This window comes from Tympanuchus pallidicinctus, unplaced genomic scaffold (genome assembly GCF_026119805.1).
Source record: "Tympanuchus pallidicinctus isolate F22 unplaced genomic scaffold, pur_lepc_1.0 scaffold16, whole genome shotgun sequence".
NCBI lineage: Eukaryota > Metazoa > Chordata > Aves > Galliformes > Phasianidae > Tympanuchus > Tympanuchus pallidicinctus.
The window spans coordinates 16,160,656-16,180,444 of record NW_026294679.1 but is presented as its reverse complement, the minus strand read 5'-3'; the positions used below and the strand labels follow the sequence as shown (position 1 = coordinate 16,180,444).

The 19,789-nt window shown below is 40.5% G+C and overlaps 1 protein-coding gene across 1 annotated transcript in view; it reads left to right on the top strand.

The window, feature by feature from the left end:
- Positions 1-19,239, top strand: part of LOC128077823 (lysosomal acid lipase/cholesteryl ester hydrolase-like) — a 44,895-nt gene extending 25,656 nt beyond the window's left edge. Inside the window, exon 10 of the mRNA XM_052677382.1 lies at positions 18,583-19,239. Coding sequence (XP_052533342.1) covers positions 18,583-18,816 — 234 coding nt within the window. The 3' untranslated portion in view covers positions 18,817-19,239. The remainder of the gene's footprint in view (positions 1-18,582) is intronic.
- The last annotated feature ends 550 nt before the right edge of the window (positions 19,240-19,789 follow it).

Genomic DNA, 19,789 nt, shown 5'->3' with positions numbered 1-19,789 from the left:
AAAAAAAAAAAAAAAAAAAAAAGAGCTTTAAAACAGGTGCATGCAACTGCCCCTTTTGACTTCAAGTCCTGTGCATTACATCTGAAAACTTCTTACCAAACAATTTTCATATTTCTTCTTCATTGAAGCTGGGAGACAAATACAAATGCTGATTTGAAAGCAGCACCTCCTATTTTATTCTGTTGGCGCATAAAAACAAGCGTACATATTTGTGACACAGCAGTAGAAACACAATCTTCCCACCAACATTCCATGTTGTTGCTGGCGACAAATAGCAGCAGAGGGGCAGGATGATAAAACAGTGTCTGACATGGAATTGCATATGAACCAAAGGTGCATCCCTGAATTCCTCCATGTGGAAAAGATCCACGAATACTGGTTGAATTTTTATGGAGATTGAACAGTGGATGCGAGCACAGCAAGGCGGTGGGTGGCACATTTCATTAGTGGTAACAGTGATATGAAAGACAAATCATGTTCCAGACAGCCTGCAGAGCTGTTTCACCATGAAACCAAGAGCTTCCTGATCAGCTCATCTGCACAAATGTCTCTGGATAACAGCCCATGAAGTGCGTACAGAGCGAGTATTGGCTGCAGTGCATTGGAAATGATGGCAGCAGTACTGGAATATCACAAAGTTTGCTCAAGACAGGTCCCAGAAATGCTTACACACAACAGAAAGAACTCTATATGCAAGTTTGCCAGGATCTATAGCACCAATGAGGCAAACGGTGACGATTTCCTGGACGGTACCATTACTAGTGGCAAGACGCGGTGTTATCTTTATGAGCTGGAGTCAAAACAGCAGTCCATGGAGTGGCAGCATATGAATTCCCCATGGAAGAAGTTCAAGATGCAGCCTTCAGTGGGTAAAACAATGTGTGCTGTCTTTTCAGATAGGAAAGGGGAGATCCTTCTGGATTTCCTGGAAGCCAAACAAATGACCAACCCTGACTGATACACTACGATGCTGACTAAGCTGAATGTTTGAAATTCCCATGTGTGACCAGAAAACGAAACAGCCTTTCTTGCAACACAACACCACCAGGTCCCACACCAGTCCTAAGTTCATGGAACACACTGCCAATCCTGGATGGACTGTCAAAACACACCCACCGTGTATTCCAGATTGGCACTTCTTGACTACTAAACTTCTAGGCAGATGAAAGATGGTTTGCGTGGGCTACATTTTCTTAGCAACTATGCTGTCGTAGGAGCTGTGAAACAGTGGGTCACACCTCTACTGGTGCAAATTTTTACAAGCGTGGCAAGCAGACACTTGCTCATTACTGGTGAAAATGCATATTTAATAGTGATGATTATATTGAAAAAACAATGTTTAGTTGCTCAAATAGTTATTATACTATTTGTATCTGTTGTAGTTTAAATGGAAATAAATCAGAGACATTACTTTTGGAGCAACCTACATAGAACTGCTTACACTCAATCTTTCTCTAGTTAAAGTAGAATAGTTTCACTGACAAGCATTAGTTTGCTGACACCAGTTCCAAGCCTTTCAATGGCTGTTTACCACAAGAAAATTAGATTGGATTGTAACTGAAACTTATACTACATATGCCTGTGATAAATCTCACTACAATCCTCCTAATATATTGATCTTCCAGCATGGTGCAGAGACACAGAAGAGTATGCAACATTTTAGAAGCGAATGGCAGTATTTCATCATGTCCAAACCTTAAGGAATGGGCATTCTCCCAAATAAATGCCATCTACTAGCTAAGTGGTTGGAATTTATAAACTACAACTCATTCAATGAAGCCTCAGATCATTCAGCTGTTCTCTATAATAACTTTATAGGGTTCTTAATCCTCTGCTAACACCACTATACAAATCCACAATAGCAAAGGTGGATTTTGGCTAGGGTATAGTCTACTTATGGTGCTGTATTTTGTGCTTGTGAAGAAAACAATGTTGACAACACACCGATACTTTAGCTCTTGTTTGGCAGTGCTAATAAAACTTCATATCCTTTTTTTTCCTCATGTTGCCTTACTTGTATGTGGTCTGGGAATGCACAAGAGGTTGTGAGGGGATGTAGTCAAGACAGATGACCCCCAGCTGACCAAAGGGATATTCCACATGATATAAGACCATATCCAGAAATAACAGCTGAAGAAAAGGAGGTGGCACGGAGGGCACAAGACTCTTAGAGTTACAGCTTTCATCTTCTCACATAAAACCTACACATGATGGAGCTTGTTTAACAATTTCCAGGAAAACACCTGCCTGTCAATGGGAAGCAGCGAAGGAACTCATTTTGTGGGATGTTTATATTGAGTTTCTGTGTTCTTACCTTTCTGATTCTCTTCTCAGTCCCACTGTGAGGAATGAGCAAGTGGCTGTGTGAGAATTAGTTGACCAGAGCTAACCCACAACAAAAGTTTTTTTTTATATAAGAAAAAAAAAAACAAACACAAACACCTACAAAAGAGCACAGAGACAGCTTCTGGCATCACCTTTCACCAGATCATGTAGGTTACCATTTAATTCAGCATCACATCTCCGACATTTGTAAATCAGAAAAGTGACTATTGTGGTCAGAATTTTTACCTGGAAAATAGATAAGCAGCCCAATTAGATGACAAACAAGATTAGTACAAATGAGATTTGCACAAATGTATGTATTCACTGGTTGACTTCTGCTTCAGATACATCTTTAGTAGTTGATTGTGCTTACAAATGAATCTTTGAACCCTGATTATTACAGGTTTTGTTTTTTGTAGTTGATGAATAAGTCATTTTTCTCCAAAAGATAACAGGATTCAGTTCATGGGCAAACTGGGAGCTATTCAGTCTGTGTACTTCTTGAAAGAATTTCACAACACCCGAAGTGTTTCCTGAAAGTCAAAACTGTTGTCCATTTGAAAATCTCCACAGCATCAGCAAACAGTACAAAACAGTACAATGTATCCTAAGGACAGAATACAAGAGCCAGAGCTGCTGAATTTCAGTCTTTCTCTTATGAATAATGAATCCTAAGAGCAATTCAGAAAAGTTGATTCAGGTCTGCCCAAGCTACCATCTCCATAACCAGTTCTCTAGCAGTATTGCAAAATTTGAAACATAACAGCTCTTGAAAAATGAGTGGAGCTTTCTATTTGCACAAGCCTGTAGATATACAAGCATTTGCATTTGCAGCATCAGTCTTATCCTATAGGGTATTTCTTAATCTAAATTAGTCAAGTAGCATATTGAATGGGCGATGCCTCATCAAAGTCATGTATCTGATAAACAAGTAACTCCTTTCCCATACACACCTGTTCAAACAGATAATCATCTGGAAAACGTAGGAAGAAAACTTGAAAGAACAACAAAAATACTCAGGAAGAGGAATAGAGCTCATAGTAAGAAGGAAGAATATACACAGACCATCTCCTTAGATGAACACTTACATTTCTATTTCAAAGTACTTGCTTGTTCTTTCCCAGAATGAATGCCTGAGAAAAGTAAATCCTCACTTACAGCCACCACATTTTTGCCAGAATTTGTAATGTCTTCTTTAACCTGAGTAGTAGGCAGTTTTAAATGATAAACATTGACATGACATATTTAACTCTTACTAGTTTGATCAAAAAATTAGGTTTTGGGAGCAGGAGCTTAACTCCCATCCTCTAGAATCAATCCCAAACATCTATTTTTCCACATCACACAACACAGTCCCGGTACCAGACAGTGTTGTCCACTGTTTGCCCCAGCACTGGCAGGGCAGCCCAGCCTTGCTCCTCACAAGAGGGCCCAGCACCATCCGTACAACACACAGCTGCTTCAAGTCCAGTCTGTCCTCTGCCAGATATCACCTTGCATGCTGCCTCCTGGTCTCATTGCACATCTTCAGTGTGCTGACACACCATGGAAAAGGAAAGTCCTGTTTGTTTCATGTTTCCAGCAGTTCTTTGCAAGGTGTATATTCTTCTTGTCCTCCACCTCCAAGCCTGCAGACCACCAGGGATGAGTTTAGAGGCACAGAATTAGGCACTGGGGGTTAAGACATATATAAGCAGTTCATGCTATGTCTAGCAGCAAGTCAGACCCACCAGGCCCTCAAGGTTTTGCTCCAGTGTTTTCAAGGAAGAATACTAACTATCTCAGCTGTATGCATTCTCTGTGTAAGGAAAGCATCACAACATGTTCAAGAAAATGACTGTATGTCTCTCAGGTTTTGTGCTTCCTATGCTCTTTTTATAAGCATTACTTTCATTGTCACTTTTCCATGTCACCCTCTCTTTTCTGAACGAAAGATAAGAGACAACATCTGGCTTTGTCTATCTTTCGCTTGATCACTTGATCCTTAATACCTAACAATATCATAAATCATGTAAATTCTGTACATCTTATCTGCTTGTGTGAGAAGGAACTAGATAAAATACTGTAAATTATTCCAGACTGAATTAAAAATACAGTATTGCATTACCTCAAACTACAGCAGAGCAAGGTCTGCTATCTCATACTGAGCAAGGATATCAGAGTAGACATGCTGTGACATTTTTCACTGATTAATCACTTTTTTTTTTTTTTTTTGTCAATTCCACAGACTACTTACTACTTTAAAAAGCAGAATGATCTCTGTCATTACTGCTAGGTATTAGGTTGATCACTACCAAAGACTTGCTTCACTCTATTTTTCATACATGGAACAGCACATTAACAGCATCCGCATTCCAGTGAAATCGCTGTACAAGAATCACTTTCATGTGGTGTTCTTCTAAAATCCCACCATGACAAAACACAAGTTCTGAACTATTTAGCAGTGAATTCACTGAAGGGACTGGTGCTCACGCAGGAGAATTTGACTTTGTCTTCTAGCTGCTTAAGGACAAACACTGTCCTGGCTATTGTCAGGTGGCCAGTTTCAGTGAGGACTGAGCCCCTGGGCTAACTATAATTTATTCATCAGGTAGGAAAGTTTACACAGAATTTATAGAAGTGACTTGGAATAAACAAGAAGTCCTGCTAGCATACTGCCTTTGACAAAGTGTACTGTGCTATTCACTGATCTATGAGTTTAGAAATACATGTTTAGTGCTAAATACACACATTCTAAATCATCTGTCTTTTCATTCTAAGATTATGTAACAAAAAACAAAATAAACCTGTCCTCAAGAGACCAGTTAAGTGCAGTTCAGAAAGCAAGTGACAGGTGTTGAACCAATGACCACAGCACCCTCTTCACAAATCACAATAGCAGAGATGATATTCTTAGCCAGGAAGTTTTGAGAACAGCTGTATTCATCTTCATTCCAGAATAATATGAACACTCCCCAAGACAGGCAGTAGTACAGAGTCTGTCACATCTTCAGGGAACACGAACCCCCAGGTCCCTGCTAAACATCTTAACCATGGGTTAGGTGCCTCTTAACCTCTCCTGGTCCATGGTGCAATTAGGTCTTTCAGAATGTCATACAAAGGTGCTGTTTATCATAAGTACTGCCAAATCAGCACTTAAGAATGCTTGCCTATACACACAGGGAGCACACAACACCCTACTGCTGCTCTTAAATGAATTTTGATTTCCTTTTATTGGCGTAGCTTACCACCAGTGAATCAGTCTGCTAGCAGACACAGACGAGGACCTGCAGCAGAGGATTTAAGTGAAGCAGTCAAAGTAGAGGTAAGTTGCTTCTACATATAGGTTTGCAGTCTCTTTCTTGTCTGCCTCCATAAAATGTGTAATTTTCTTTCATTCAGTTTATTGTGAGAGCACTCTGCGCCTTCTGATCTGTAAACCTGTTGCTATTCATCAAAGGGCATATTTGCTAAATTTGAGAAGAAGACGTTGACCAGCTAGTGGAAAGAAGGGAGTAACTGACATTTTCATCTCGCTCTGCTGATGTTTTCCTCTCAAAACTGTCATTATGGTTGACTGAAAATGTCAATGTTGAAAAACCAGACATGAAATGACCATTTGCTTTCACTGTTTCAAATGCATTTAACTTTTCTTCATAAATTAACCAGGATATTCATATATCTGCTAGCCATGTTAATGGATTGGGTGGCTTTTAGTCCCACTTACTGCTATGTGTGGAAAAAAAAAATTACCCTCAAGATTACGCTGATAAATTTCTAGAAACTTTAAAACTTACTTTCATGAAATAACAAAAACCTTCAGAAGTTCTGAATGGCTTTCTTGATGTCTTTCTAGTAGTTTACTTCTTCACTATTTTTTTAATGAAGTATTTCTGTTAATCCCTTTTTGCCTCAGTTAAATATTTCCCTTTTTCAGTGCCTTATAACATAGAAAGAATAGAAAGTAGTTCAAAGCTCACACAGTCAAAACTTCACCTCTGAAATTAATGAGGCAACTCCAAGTTTTGGCACGCACTAATTGGTGCACTTTATCTGATTTAGAAAGCATTAATGTTTAAGTGCCTTAAAGCATACCAGCTAAGCCAGATGACAATACAGTCGATAGGAAAAAGTATGCCTGAAAAGGACAATAATTTTCCTTTATAAAGTAGTTAGTCTGTAGAATGGCAAAAAAAAAAAAAAAAAAAAGTAGATCGGTCAAAGAAAAATGTGACACTTTGGCAACTGCAAAGTAAGCACACCAGAGTAAATCTGCATGGCAGTCTTAAAATTGAGTGTATTTCCTATTTACTTAATTGTTCTAGTGACTCAAGGAGTATAAAAAATTTAATTAAAAAAAAACTAAGAGAACTGAAAACTCACTTCCTCATGAAGAAGTTGAGTGAGAATAGATTTCTTAGTTATCCGTTCCTAGCTCTCCAAATCTTGAAAGTCTTCTCCACTAACATCAGATAGTACATCGTTTTCACAGCCTCTGTTCTGGTTCCTCAATGCTGATTACAAAGGCAGCTATGGCTAAAACCAGCATGTAACAGCTGATTTTGCTTGTGTTCCACACAGCCAGGCACTAACGAGGTAGATTCCAGTCTGCAATTTCTGTTCAGCAAAAAGGCTTCCTCACATCAATCCTCCCCTAACAAAAATACAAGGGAAGGCACAATCTTAATCTTCAGGTGGTTAAGATGCACATTTACAGTAAGTAGGACTATATGTGAAAGAAAGGAAGAAACTCATGGCATAAATTGGCACTGTTGTTCAGCAGTAACATTCCTCTAGTCCTGTTCCACATCCTCCTGAAGCCCTTGACTAATTCCTTCCCCTGTTACATGACATTAACTGTAGACAGTCCCACCTTATGCAGGTATGTATTTCTGCGAGCCCCTTAGGAAGCACACCCAAGACAACCCTAGAGAGACTCAGGGCTTCCTGCAAAATTCTGCAGTTCTCTCTTCCTAAAGCAAGCATACTGCATCTGTTCTTTCACACAGACCCAACATGTGGTGTCTCCTTGTGCTGCTGTGTTCCCAAGCCGTTGCCTTTTCAGCAGGATTCACAGCACTCCATGCTCTGAAATCACAGGAAGGGCTGCACAGGAAGCAACGCAACCCTGAAGACCTCATGAACGTTGTAAGTTTTCTCATTTTCTCTGCATACCTTCTTAACATGTCTTTCACAACACCACTACCCCACTGTACCATCTCGAACAGGTCACGTGAGGAGGCTTAAAAACAGGCCTGCTCCTGTTGCACATTTTCCCAACCTGCCTTTCCCAAAGCCACTGCATTAGATTCAGGACTGCAGTGAGCGCCAGCCCTGAATGCAGCGGGGACAGATGTTGTGGTGCAATGCACACAAATCACACTGGAATAGAACGTTCCAGCTCCCGCTCTCGGCTCAAAGGCCCAGCAACTCCCCAGAAGCTTCTGGAGAGCTTGGAGATCCAGGCCACTGAATTTTAGCATCAGCAGCTGTAACTGTGAATAGCTCGCACAATGCACAATTTCAGCCTGAACAATAGGACTTCTCTGCCTGCATTTAGTGTGAACCCTAACAGACACATAATGAACATGTGGGTTATGACTGTGACTTTTGCTTGCACAGTCACCTCTCTCAACACATCTTGATGTTTTCAGCTAAAGCACAAGGAGGGAAAAGAGTGGGATACTGCCAAGACAAAGATCCTTCCAGCTCTTAGGAAGGTACGGAATACCTTCCTAAGAGAAAACTTGATGTCCAATCCAAACAAACTGAGCTGCTAGAGAGAAGTAGAGGCAGAGATTTGTTTCTAGTCTTGATGGAAGTCCTTCTCTTCTGTAACAATTTGTTTGCTCAGTGTAGTAGCACAGGAGGCTGAACCCCTCCTTCAACAAGTAGATTCTCACAAAGCTAAGTAATTCAAGCCCCCTTGCTCTGACTCACCAGAACTGGCAAGACTGTAAAAATAGGTGATATTTTGTAATAAGAGCTCCACCCTACATGGCTTACCTAACAATATTTTAGCAGGAAAGGACTCATTATGGACCAAAGACATCCTTTGGCACGGTCTTATACCAACACTACTGCATGTTTACTCTCTAGAAAGGTACCATCAGCACAACATGATGATCTATATTGTATTTGCTGTGGGAGCTGAGACAGTTTCCCTTTTGGAGACAGCACCTGAGCTTAGGGAAATCTGACTTCTCATGTTCCTCTCCCCAGCAACCACACTCAAACCTGTTTTCATTTTAGAATGTGTGGGTCTAAGGAGATATAAGCTTTCAAGCTTTGTAATGCACTACATGCTAAACAAAGCCAAGTGCTAACACAGAATCACAGAATTGTAGGGCTTGGAAAGGACCTCTAGAGATCATTGAGACCAACCCCCCTGCCAAAGCAGGTTCCCTACACCAGGTCACACAGGTAGGCGTACAGGCAAGACTTGAATATCTCCAGAGAAGGAGACTCCACAACCCCCCTGGGCAGCCTGTTCCAGTGCTCCATCACCCTCGCCGTAAAGAAGTTCTTGCGCACATTCGTGTGAAACTTCCTATGCCTGCCTGTCTTCCTCTGTCTCCACACAGCCATGCTCTAGGAAAAAGCCTTGCTGAAACACAATTCTGGCATTGTTGATGGGGACCAGGTGTGACCCAAGGGCAACCAAGTGCAGTACTCCACTTAGGCAAGCAGCTTAGTCACCCAGTATAGTTCTGCTTTGTCCCATACAGAGTCAGATATCAGACCACTACTCCCCTAAGCAGATGTGAAGCAAATTTTTGAGGCAACTTTTTACAAGACCTGTAATATTTAATTTTTGCCACAGTCCCTTAGTAGCAATGGTCCTTACACTACTGTTACAGAACACCCCTATATCTATGTTGCTCAGCTTGTTTGCCCTTCAAAACAGGCTGGCTTCACCAGTCTAACATCATCATCCCTAAGCTCCAAAAGTACAAAGATGCATTCAGAAAAGGAGTGGAAAACATTGGGATGGACAGAAAACACTACTCCTGGGACAGTCCTAATACAGTACAGCATATTTAACACATTTAACCAAGCTCTAGAGTCCAGAAACAGTCTTATTTGCAGCACAAGCGATGTTTATCATCTCACCATTGTTGTAACTTTGATTGTACAGGTACCACTGCCACAGTAATCACTAGCTAGCCAAAACCTAAACAGTAGCGTGGTATGTCAGGAACGCACCAAGCGTAATTATGTGCTTCTGTCCAGACAACCACATCTTTTGTTATTTCAATTTGAAAGATGAAGTACTGAAGAGCATCAACCACATCAACCAAAGGCAGCTCTTCTGCTCTCACCATTTTTGGTATCGTTCGACCATATATCCATCCATCCCCAAGAGAGAAATAGGTAGAGCTTTGCTGACCTACAGGAGTCTTTGTAGGGTCCCTTACCACCAGTATAACATACAATAGTAGAAAATAAATCAGCAACACAATATCACATTCATCTTCCTGGCACATTCTTGGCTAGCCGCATATGCCTGAACAGAAGTAGCCTTCAGAGAGTTTCCACTCATCTCTACAGAGCAAATGCAAATTAACAAGTTCTCCTTGGCTTCCCACAGACTGAAATGATCAGATATCACGGATACCCCAGTGAAATGTATGAAGTTACTACAGAGGATGGATACATACTCGGTGTTTTCAGAATTCCCAATGGGAGGAACATGCAAAATGCAGGTGCGGCAGTCATAGCACATAAGAAAAGTCTGTAATCCAACTCCAAGATCCCATCTGTCATGCTTGCACATGTTCCACACCTTCCCATCTTAGAAAAAGTAGCTAGTTCAATTCAGAATGTAGGTCACATCCCTTCTTCATAACCTATACTCAGGTTTCAAATTTCTCTTACTTCTCCCCTATTCCCCTCCCATGATTTCCTTGGACTTTCATGTTTAGTACAACTGTTGGCAGTCTGGAAAAAAAATTCTTCCAATTAGTTCTTAAGCAATTCAGATTTAAAAAGAACCTTTCATTTAACATAATTAAGGAAAATGTTCTAAACAAACAAACAAAACAAAACACACACACACACACACAAAAAAAAAAAAAAAAAAAAAAAAGCAAACCAAACCAAAAAACCCCCACCTGTTTTGACATCAATATAAAAATTCTCTGCCTCATGAAGGACAGCTAACCTACTGTCAAGAAGGCGAATGTTCTGTAACAACCTGTTGGTGAGAAACATATTGTTTGTTGATCAGAAATATTAAGAAAAACTGAAAAACTATAATGAAAGTTTGTACTTGGAATTCAAGGCCAAAAATACAGGACAGCGCTGCTCTGTTTCCTGCTCATATTTTGTTGTCTCAATATGTAATTTTGTCTTCAATCTTTCATTTTTAGAAATTGAGGGATCTGTAGATTGTTGATTTTGGGGGGAAGGGGAGGGGGTAAGGGGAGGGGGGAATGTGGGCACAGGCCATCTAAATGTATTCTTCACTTAAGTCCTCCGGGCATCTTACCCCAAAATGCTTGGGCAGAATTCATCAATTTCTTGAAGAAATAATAGTTTAAAAACTTTCTGTAAAATCATACTGTGTTTTGAGTACTTTTAATTTATTACTATGGCATAAAAATCAGTAAAAACACTCTTCTTTTCCAGGGCAAAAGCCAGCAGTCTTGCTGCACCACGGTACTTTTGCAGACTGTACTTACTGGATTGCTAACCTGCCCAACAACAGTCTTGGCTTCATCCTTGCAGATGCTGGCTATGATGTTTGGCTGGGAAACAGCCGAGGAAACACCTGGTCTTTAAAACACAAGACTCTTAAAACATGCCAGAGAGAGTTCTGGCAGTTCAGGTACTCTGTGGAGAAGGACTATCCAAAGAAAGCAAACTTCAGTGGACTAACAACTTTGGGCAACTAATACTGACATGTAGGATCTATACCCTTCAGGCTAGTGATTTTCATGTAACCTGACTTAAAATGGGACAGACAATACCCAAGATCACCAGACCAATTCCTTCTAGATGCATCTACTTCTAGGAATGATATGGCTAGGTGATCTGGGCAGGTCTTTCTGGAATCAGCAAACAAAGAAGCAAAGATGGAAGTACACAGGCACCCCACCATTTTTGTACATATGTAGTGCCTGTTCCTCTGAGGAAAACATTTCCAGAACTAGGAGGCATTTGTAACCTTGAGATCTCTCACTTGATGTCATTACTCCAAGTGCAGACAGGAGAGAATAATGCTCAGTTAAGCAATGAAATCTGATCCATGGCAATAGACATTAACTGAAAGAGAAATGTATTTTGTTACTGAAACACAATGGAAAGCATAATAAGATGGCAGAGCAGCAAGATCATAGGCTGCAAGATCATAGGAAATGAAAAGCTACTATAGATGTAAGTGCAGTAGGTGCAGAAATAAAAGAAAGCAATTGTTTACCTTCAAAAGACCTGGAAGGTACTCAGGTATGCAGGAATCTCCAGATAAGATTAATTCACCTCCACTACCAACCCTGAAGTAAAATCTGGGAAGGAGTGGATCCTAGCCCAACCCTTTCTGGTCACTCAGGATTTTTGCGTGCACCTGTGCTCCCTAGGTTGGCCTCGCCTTCCTACCAGGTGCTCAATCAATGCTTCAAGCTGTGACTCAGCATTTCCACTGCAGTTACCCCGCTAGTGAGAGTACTTAAATCTGTTCCCACAAGAGCCCCAGCTAGTGAACAGAATGGGTACCTTCTCAGTAGAGAGAGAAAGGCACTAGGCAGCCCTTCAGTACTATTGCATCCTTTTTTTTCCCCAGCTCACAGAAAAGAATGCAGACTAAGCGTGCATTTGAACTTAGCTCAGTACTAAGGAAAACTGACATTCAACAATTCACATTGTGATAAACAACCTGCCCCTCTGACAGCTTTTGTTTTTCTCCCCTGTAGCTTCGATGAGATAGGTAAATACGATCTCCCGGCTGAGCTGTACTTCATCATGAATAAAACTGGACAGAAGAATGTATATTACGTTAGTCACTCAGAAGGTTCAACTGCAGGTAATGTTAGGATTGCCTGGCTGTGAAATAGTTAGCATCATTACCTGACCAGAGTGTGCCTCTCTCTGTCAACTAGCTTTCTGTCTCATAAAAAGTTACTTAAGGGAGAAATACTTTCTAACTTGATGCTTGAAAAATATGGGAAACTTTCCTGCTAACTATTCTGTCTGATACAAGCAAGCAAAACAGAATCCAGAAATGCTTTAAATTCAGTAACTAAGGGCTATTGATACATAAAAGCTACTATTTACTAGGTGCACTCCACCACAGTTTGCTAAGTATCCTTTCTTATTACTCTGTAGCCATTCATTGTTACTTTTTCCAGAGTCTTCCAGCAAACAGATACTTTTCATGAAGTATCAGCAACAAGGAGCTTTGATTAACCTCAGATTTTAAGATGCATGCGTCCAATCCTCATGGATTGGTTGTAAATGTTAAAAACAATATATGAAACAGTTTAAGAGTCCATAAAAGTTTGAGAAGAAAAGCAGAACTTACATACTACTAAGTCTCATAATTTAACAAGAGACATTTAAGGTATAGTTTATCTATGACTATAACGCACCACTACTATTTCTAAACCACTGAGGAGATATCTGGGGGAAGTTGTATGCGTCTTTCTTACTAGAATATTATTTTCCTTTCCTCTTATAAGCGCATTCTAAGTGTGTGTCTTTGGGCAGCACATCACCCAGTCCAAGACATCTCTGCCCTTATCCACAGGTAAATCTGTTTTAGGCAATCAGCTAAAATTGTCACCAAATCTGCCAGTGGAGAAATTTGGATGTGTTCAGAAAACAGGATAAGATATACCCCTTTTTGTTTCTCACTTCTTTCTTCCTTCCTCATACTGTTCCTTTATGTGTGTGTATTCACGCTCACCTGAGTTTGCATGTTACAAGTCAAAAATTGTGTTCTTAATGTCTCAGCCTTCATATATTTATTACATGATGGTATGCCATCATAAACATAGTCTTTTAGAGACTGCAGGGTAAAAAAAATTATTATTTTATTAGAATTTGGGAAACTTTAAGGGAACCTGAATTCCAAAAATTGGATGGATGCATCACCTCTCAAAAAGTGGCTTAAACTTGCCAGTTCTGAGAATTTTTGGATATGCTCTAATGAAGGTCCTCAGGGAAAAAAAAAATAAAATCTCAATCAGAATTAAAAAGAATCAAATACTTTCCTTAGGTAAGGAAAGAGGGTGGTAATATAGTCTCATTTCTTGTTTGTCATCTATGCTTTCATGTATTTGGTCTGTGAAAGATCTCATCACTAACTTGATTTCTGTCTTTTGCATTTGCAGGTTTTATAGCACTTTCTACTTATCCGGAGTTGGCACAAAGGGTGAAAATGTTCTTTGCTTTAGGACCAGTACTCACTGTCACACACGCTACCAGTCCCTTTGTAACATTTGCACGTCTTCCTCAGCCAGTGATCAATGTATGTCATTCCTTCTTCTGAAAGACCTGAATGCCTGCTCTGTCTGTGCTGGACTCACTCAGTCTAGACTGATTTTCAAGGAGGCAATGAGTTAAGATTGAATTTAGGGTATCAAACTGTTGATAAAGCTGGTAGGCTTCAGACCTTCCATGGAACAAAATTACAAATCTTGATGCAACAAATTTTTGGAATTTCTTTAGGAAAACTTGCATGTTGTACCATTGTTTGTTAAAATCCAATAATTTTGAATGACACTCACAAATATCATAAAGAAAAGTTGTGTACATACTCTACTAACTTAAGTCTTAAGCTCAAGTAGAAAACTACAAATATTTCACAACTTAAATTCATTAGATATGCAGTTGCTTTATGCTTGTGAAATATTGACCTATAAAATGATATAGGAAATTTAAAGAGTTATGTCTGTTTCATACCATAATTTGCCAACTTAAAAGTATATTCTGGGAATGATAGAAATCTCCTGTATGTGAAAATGCAGGAGTATCTGCTTTTTCTTCCCAAGTTGTACCAATTATGTGAAAATACAGTGCACAGCTCTCTACAGTGCTCAACTCTTGCACTTGACTCCCCCTCTTTGCTAAGTATCAGTGCTCAAATTACAGGTTTGTGCACCTGCCTGAAAGAAGTTTTAGGGCACTGGGGGTCTTCCTGTAGTCTACAGCTGTGACTGAAATCAATAGGCCTATCTCACTTAAGTCTGCACTCTGTAAACAGATGGATAGCAACCTCCAGGACACGTACAAAGTACAAAGTACAAAGTACAAAGAGACAGGAGGAATGCATGGTGTATTCTGGGGAAAAATTCGCTTTAAATGACAATGGAAGGACAAGCAGTTTGAGCTAGCTTAGTTAAGAGGCTACAGTACTAGAGTAGAGAGAGAGGCAATTTGCTGCATGATATAATCCTGCAACAAGATAAAGTTTCCCACTCTTCTGCCCTTCAGTTGGTCCTTGGTTACAAAGGAGCTCTTCATCAGAATGAACTACTGAGAAGGCTTGCAATACAGCTGTGCACACCTCTGCAAAAAGTTTGTGCCAATATCCTCTACTCTATAGCCGGCGGCAGAGCGCAAAACCTGAACACGGTAAGCATGTCCAAGAGCACATTAATGTCTGTAGAATGGAGGCAATTTTGGAGGAAAGTGATTTTTCTGCCCTGTGTCTATATACAGTTGCCAGGAACATAAAGAAATATGTTGCACTTTTCAAATAATTCCAGCCAGGACCTCTGTTGATGATGAAATGGGCCACTTGTATTCAATTCACACAAGGGAGAAAGGAAAACAGTTTTTTGGTTTGGTTTGGTTTTGGTTTTTGTTCGTTTTTTGGAAGACCTTCTGCATGTCTCTTCTCACTGTTTTTTGCTCTCTGACACTCATTATTTAACAAGTCCTCCCATAAAAAGCTCTTACACATGTGATTTCATTATGTTCACACGGGCAGTCTATTAATAACCTTCTTCCTCTCATGATTAAGCAGAACTCTACTTATAACCATCAGGCAAACTGTAAAAACTGGGAAACAATCAATCCATGTTTATTCCTCACATGCAGTTTTCCATGCAACTAATCTATAATGTAGGAAAGTCTCTTTCATAAGGATAAAACTCAACATACTCATTCCTTGTGTACAGTCATATCACCTAAGAGTTTACCATCAGTTTTGTTTAATATTTAAAAAACATCCTCTATACTAATAGGGGCTATAACACAGCAGCATTGTGTTGCTAAGGTCTTTCTCAGATTTATTCTGTCACAGCATTGGATCCCTGCCTTTATAACATTTGTGCTTTCTCTCCAGAGTCGAATAGATGTATACGTAGGACATTACCCAGCTGGAACATCAGTACAGAATATAATACATTGGCATCAGGTATAACTGCATACTGAAACATAAGCACTCACTACAGCTTTTTATGCAGCTGACAGGCCATGGGGAACTCCAGAGGCAGCAGTTCTGGGAAATGCCCACCATATCTTCTCAAATAACACCCTAAGCAGATGCCACTGCGGGAGCACTGCTTCCCACACCATTACCCTAACTGAGCCTTTGGTATCAGGCAAAGAGATTTCCCCAGGGCACATCAGGCCTCTCTGCAGTTGGGCTCCAGTGGCTTCCTGCCTCCAGCTTTGTTTTTGCCTTGAAAACTGCAGAAGAGCACTCAAGCACAGCCTGGGCACTTGGCAGGCAGTAGGAAGACAGTGGAAACCTGACTATGCAGGGGTGAGCCAGAACAAAGATATGATCCAGGTTTCAGCTCTCTCCCGGAGGGTTAACTGCAGCCTGGATCATCCCCCAGAGCCCAGTCAGCCACACACAGGCTTCTGCTGGGACAATGGGAAGTGGAGAACAGCCTTTTCAGCTGGCATCCTACTCTCAGACCTGAGTTTGAACCAGAACATGGCAAGAGAGTGCCAGCTCAGAAGCACAGCCCTGCACGTGCACAGCACTGTGACTGTTTTGGCCAGCACTACATAAAGAGTTCAAATCTCCAGCATCCAGACCATCAGCAACCAGATTTGGCAAATGGAAGCAAGGTAGCAGATTTCTATAGCGTCCTCAATTACTCAGACCTTCAACTCAGCCCATGTGGGAACAACTGAGGAAGAGCTTCATAATGGCCTCTCACCTTTCATTCTCTAAAACCACTCACTAATCAAATTACTAATCAGGTCTGAATTTTAAAAGGGCACTCACCTTTCCAGCAGGACAGACTCAATTGAATTCCTTTTTATAACAAAACAGATTCAAGAGGGCTACTGCTAAGTGACAAACTAATTGCAATCCACCTATAGAAGCTGAACTCTGGTAGGAATAACAGTGTGTCTGGAAAGGTCACCATTACTGTGAGCAGATCAGATCCCACTGACCCACAAATGATGTGTTGTTGTGAGGTGTGATGTGAGGAGATACCATTGATTACACCACACAACTAATAATAGCCCTGACAGGTTCTAGACAGGTCCTCTTTCCAGTGTGAGAACTGGACACAGCCCCACGTCACAACTAAGTGAAGTGACTCCAACCAAATTTGAAAAACAAACCATCCCAATGGTGACAGCTGGGGAACAGGATGGAATGTTTGCAAGGGTAAAGGTGACAAAGCCACTCATGCCATCCTATGGCGCATCCCAGGAAAGCCTGCAACTGGAGGAAGGGCCAGGAGGAGTCTGATCCTTGTGTTCAACCACAGGGAAGATAAATACCACCAGTGCTCTGCTCTGTTTCTTAACGCTTTCATTTTATCTGTCCTTGTTCAATATCTGCAGCTGTCCCATACTGACAGATTCCAGGCTTACGACTACGGCTCAAGGATAAACATGCAGAAGTACAACCAGGTAAGGCAATGTGGTTTTCCTGGGAACATCTCCTTGGGTCCTGACAAAGCTAAGAACACATGACTTCAACTGCTGCAGAAAGAAGGAGATAATGTTTCACCTGAACCTAACACTACTAAGCACAAAAGGCACAGACAGTTCCTTGCAGACAGCTAATAGAAGTTCCTGTTGCTTTCCCTACTGATGCAGTCCAGTGACATGTTCATTTACCTGCCATTCCCAAAGGACCACATCCATGTCCTAGAACAGGATGAGTGTGGGACAGCACCTCTTCCCAACAAATACCCAACCCTCACCTTTAAGTAGAACACCAGCATGGCCAAAAAAGCAAACAAACAAAAAGGAGAGAGAAAAGGAAATGCATCTCTTGCCTTGATTTTGAGAAGGTTCTTACCCCCAAAATAAAATGGGAGGGATGCTGCAGAACAGCATAGTGAAGAATGCTGTGGCAAACTAGTGTATACTCTAAGGAAAAAAGGAGATGGACAAAAATTCGTTACGCAGAAATGCTGCACTCCTGCAACACTGACAATTTATCTGACAGTATTTTGAGATTTAAACTGACTTGTTGACTTCTAGTGGTAATTTCCATGTCAGAGCACGCTATTTGGTGGGTGATGTGCTATTTTATAGGCAGAGAAATATTCCAAAGATTTATCAGGCATTTTCCATCCACATGTGGTGTGCAAATACAAAGAATTGGATGAAGTTCTATTCCCAATATAAGTTTAAGAAACTTATATTGGGAAATATAAAAAAAAAAAAAAAAAAAAAAATAAAACCCATGTGACAGCCAATGAGAAAAATAATAGAATCGCTTTTAGATAATAGAGGTTATTGTCAAAGCACATTTTGCATGTGCTTTTACATGCATCAGCCTGTAGACTAACCTTGCATTAAGTTACTCGGCTCAGGGCTCAGAAGATTCCTGATCTGCTCTGTATTTGGTCAGTTTGCTCTGTGATAACAAGCAAGTAGCTTCACTGGCTATTACTCCCTAAGTAGCTATGATGTAGCTATGACTGAGAGAGTGTTCGGTTTGACACAAGACAACTAAAATTCTTTCTCACTGTGCCACAAGCACAGAAAAGCACAGAAAAGAGAAAAAAAAAAAAAAAGAATGGGACACATGAACACCTCTTCAGTTCTCTCCTGATAAAAAGAAACACTGTTCTTTCCACATCCCTATCTATGACCAGAATAAGCAGGTATCAAAGTTCAGGACAACTCATAGCCATGAACTGAAGAAGAGTCTAGAAATAGGATAGATCATTCTGTTCCATGATATGTAGGGACTGGAGCTAGGGAAATATGCATTAAGAGAGCGGACTTGATCCCTACTCTTCTCGTGTAGTGAGTGCAGAAGAGAAACAAACCTCTGCACAGAATCCTTTTTCTAAACACAGCTTCTGATATAACAGCATTCACTCAGATGTCCTCCCTTTCTTACAGTCTACTCCTCCTGCATACAAGATAGAGAAGATAAGCACACCCATTGCCGTTTGGAGCGGTGGAGAAGACAAATTTGCAGATCCCAAGGACATAACAAAACTACTTTCTAGGATTAATAATCTCTATTACCATGAGAATTTTCCTTTCTGGGGACATCTTGATTTTGTATGGGGCCTTGATGCAGCTGAGAAAATGTATATGAAAATTGCTGAACTAATTAGAAAACAGCCTTAAAGATTCATACAGGAAGTTCCTTCATCCAGCAAAGCCCTCAAAGATTTCTATTTAGCAGTAGAATATAGGCGTAGGGATTGGTATAGGGGTTTATTTCTTTCTTGCATTGTATCTCACGGCTTTATGGTATTTTGATGAAGGCGGGTAGGTAGATAGGGTAAGGTATGTTAGGAAGGTAAGAAACATGAAGATGACCACTGAATATACAATTGAGAAGGCAGCATGAGTTACTTTGAAATATTTTAACAGTTACAGGACTGATTTTGCTACAAACAAGCTTTTATCTCCCTTGTATACTAATATTATATATTCCATTTGAGACAGAGGTGTTATCATATGAAAACATTAAAATTGGATATAGTCATTTCTCTGTTTAAGTATTACTGATCTTTGCTTAAATTAAATCATTATCCTCTTCTTCAAGTCCTTGGCCTGTTTTTATTTTCTCACATTCTCAAGAGCAGCAAGCCTGAACCCCAAGATCTTCTATCATAAGGCTACCCTAGCATTTGAACAGTTTGCCTTATTAGCCCAAATACCAAGGAATTCCTCCAAGGGATACCTCTCAAAACTTATGTTGGGGAGAAACCACTTTCTGCTAACTCACTTGTTAGAGAGATGCAGATACTCTCTCCTCTTTCATGCCCACATATCAGCAACTCTCTTGTTCACTCCCCGAGTACAAAGAGAATAAACATCTCTATAACTATAACCTGGCAACTGAGGATTGAGGCGATGCAGCTGTATCAGGCATCATGCACATCAAGGACTAGAGCACCCATCTCAAGAAACATTCCTGATATTGTTAGTAAAGTTGTTTCAGGATCTTTTAACTTCTCAGCTCATCATGTCCACATATTACGCCATTCACCTACAGAATAATCCAGAAGGTGAAAGATCACACCAAGGCTTCATCAATACACTCCAAGATAGAGTAACTCAGGTGCTGTGGGTGTTTCTGGGTGCAAGGTTA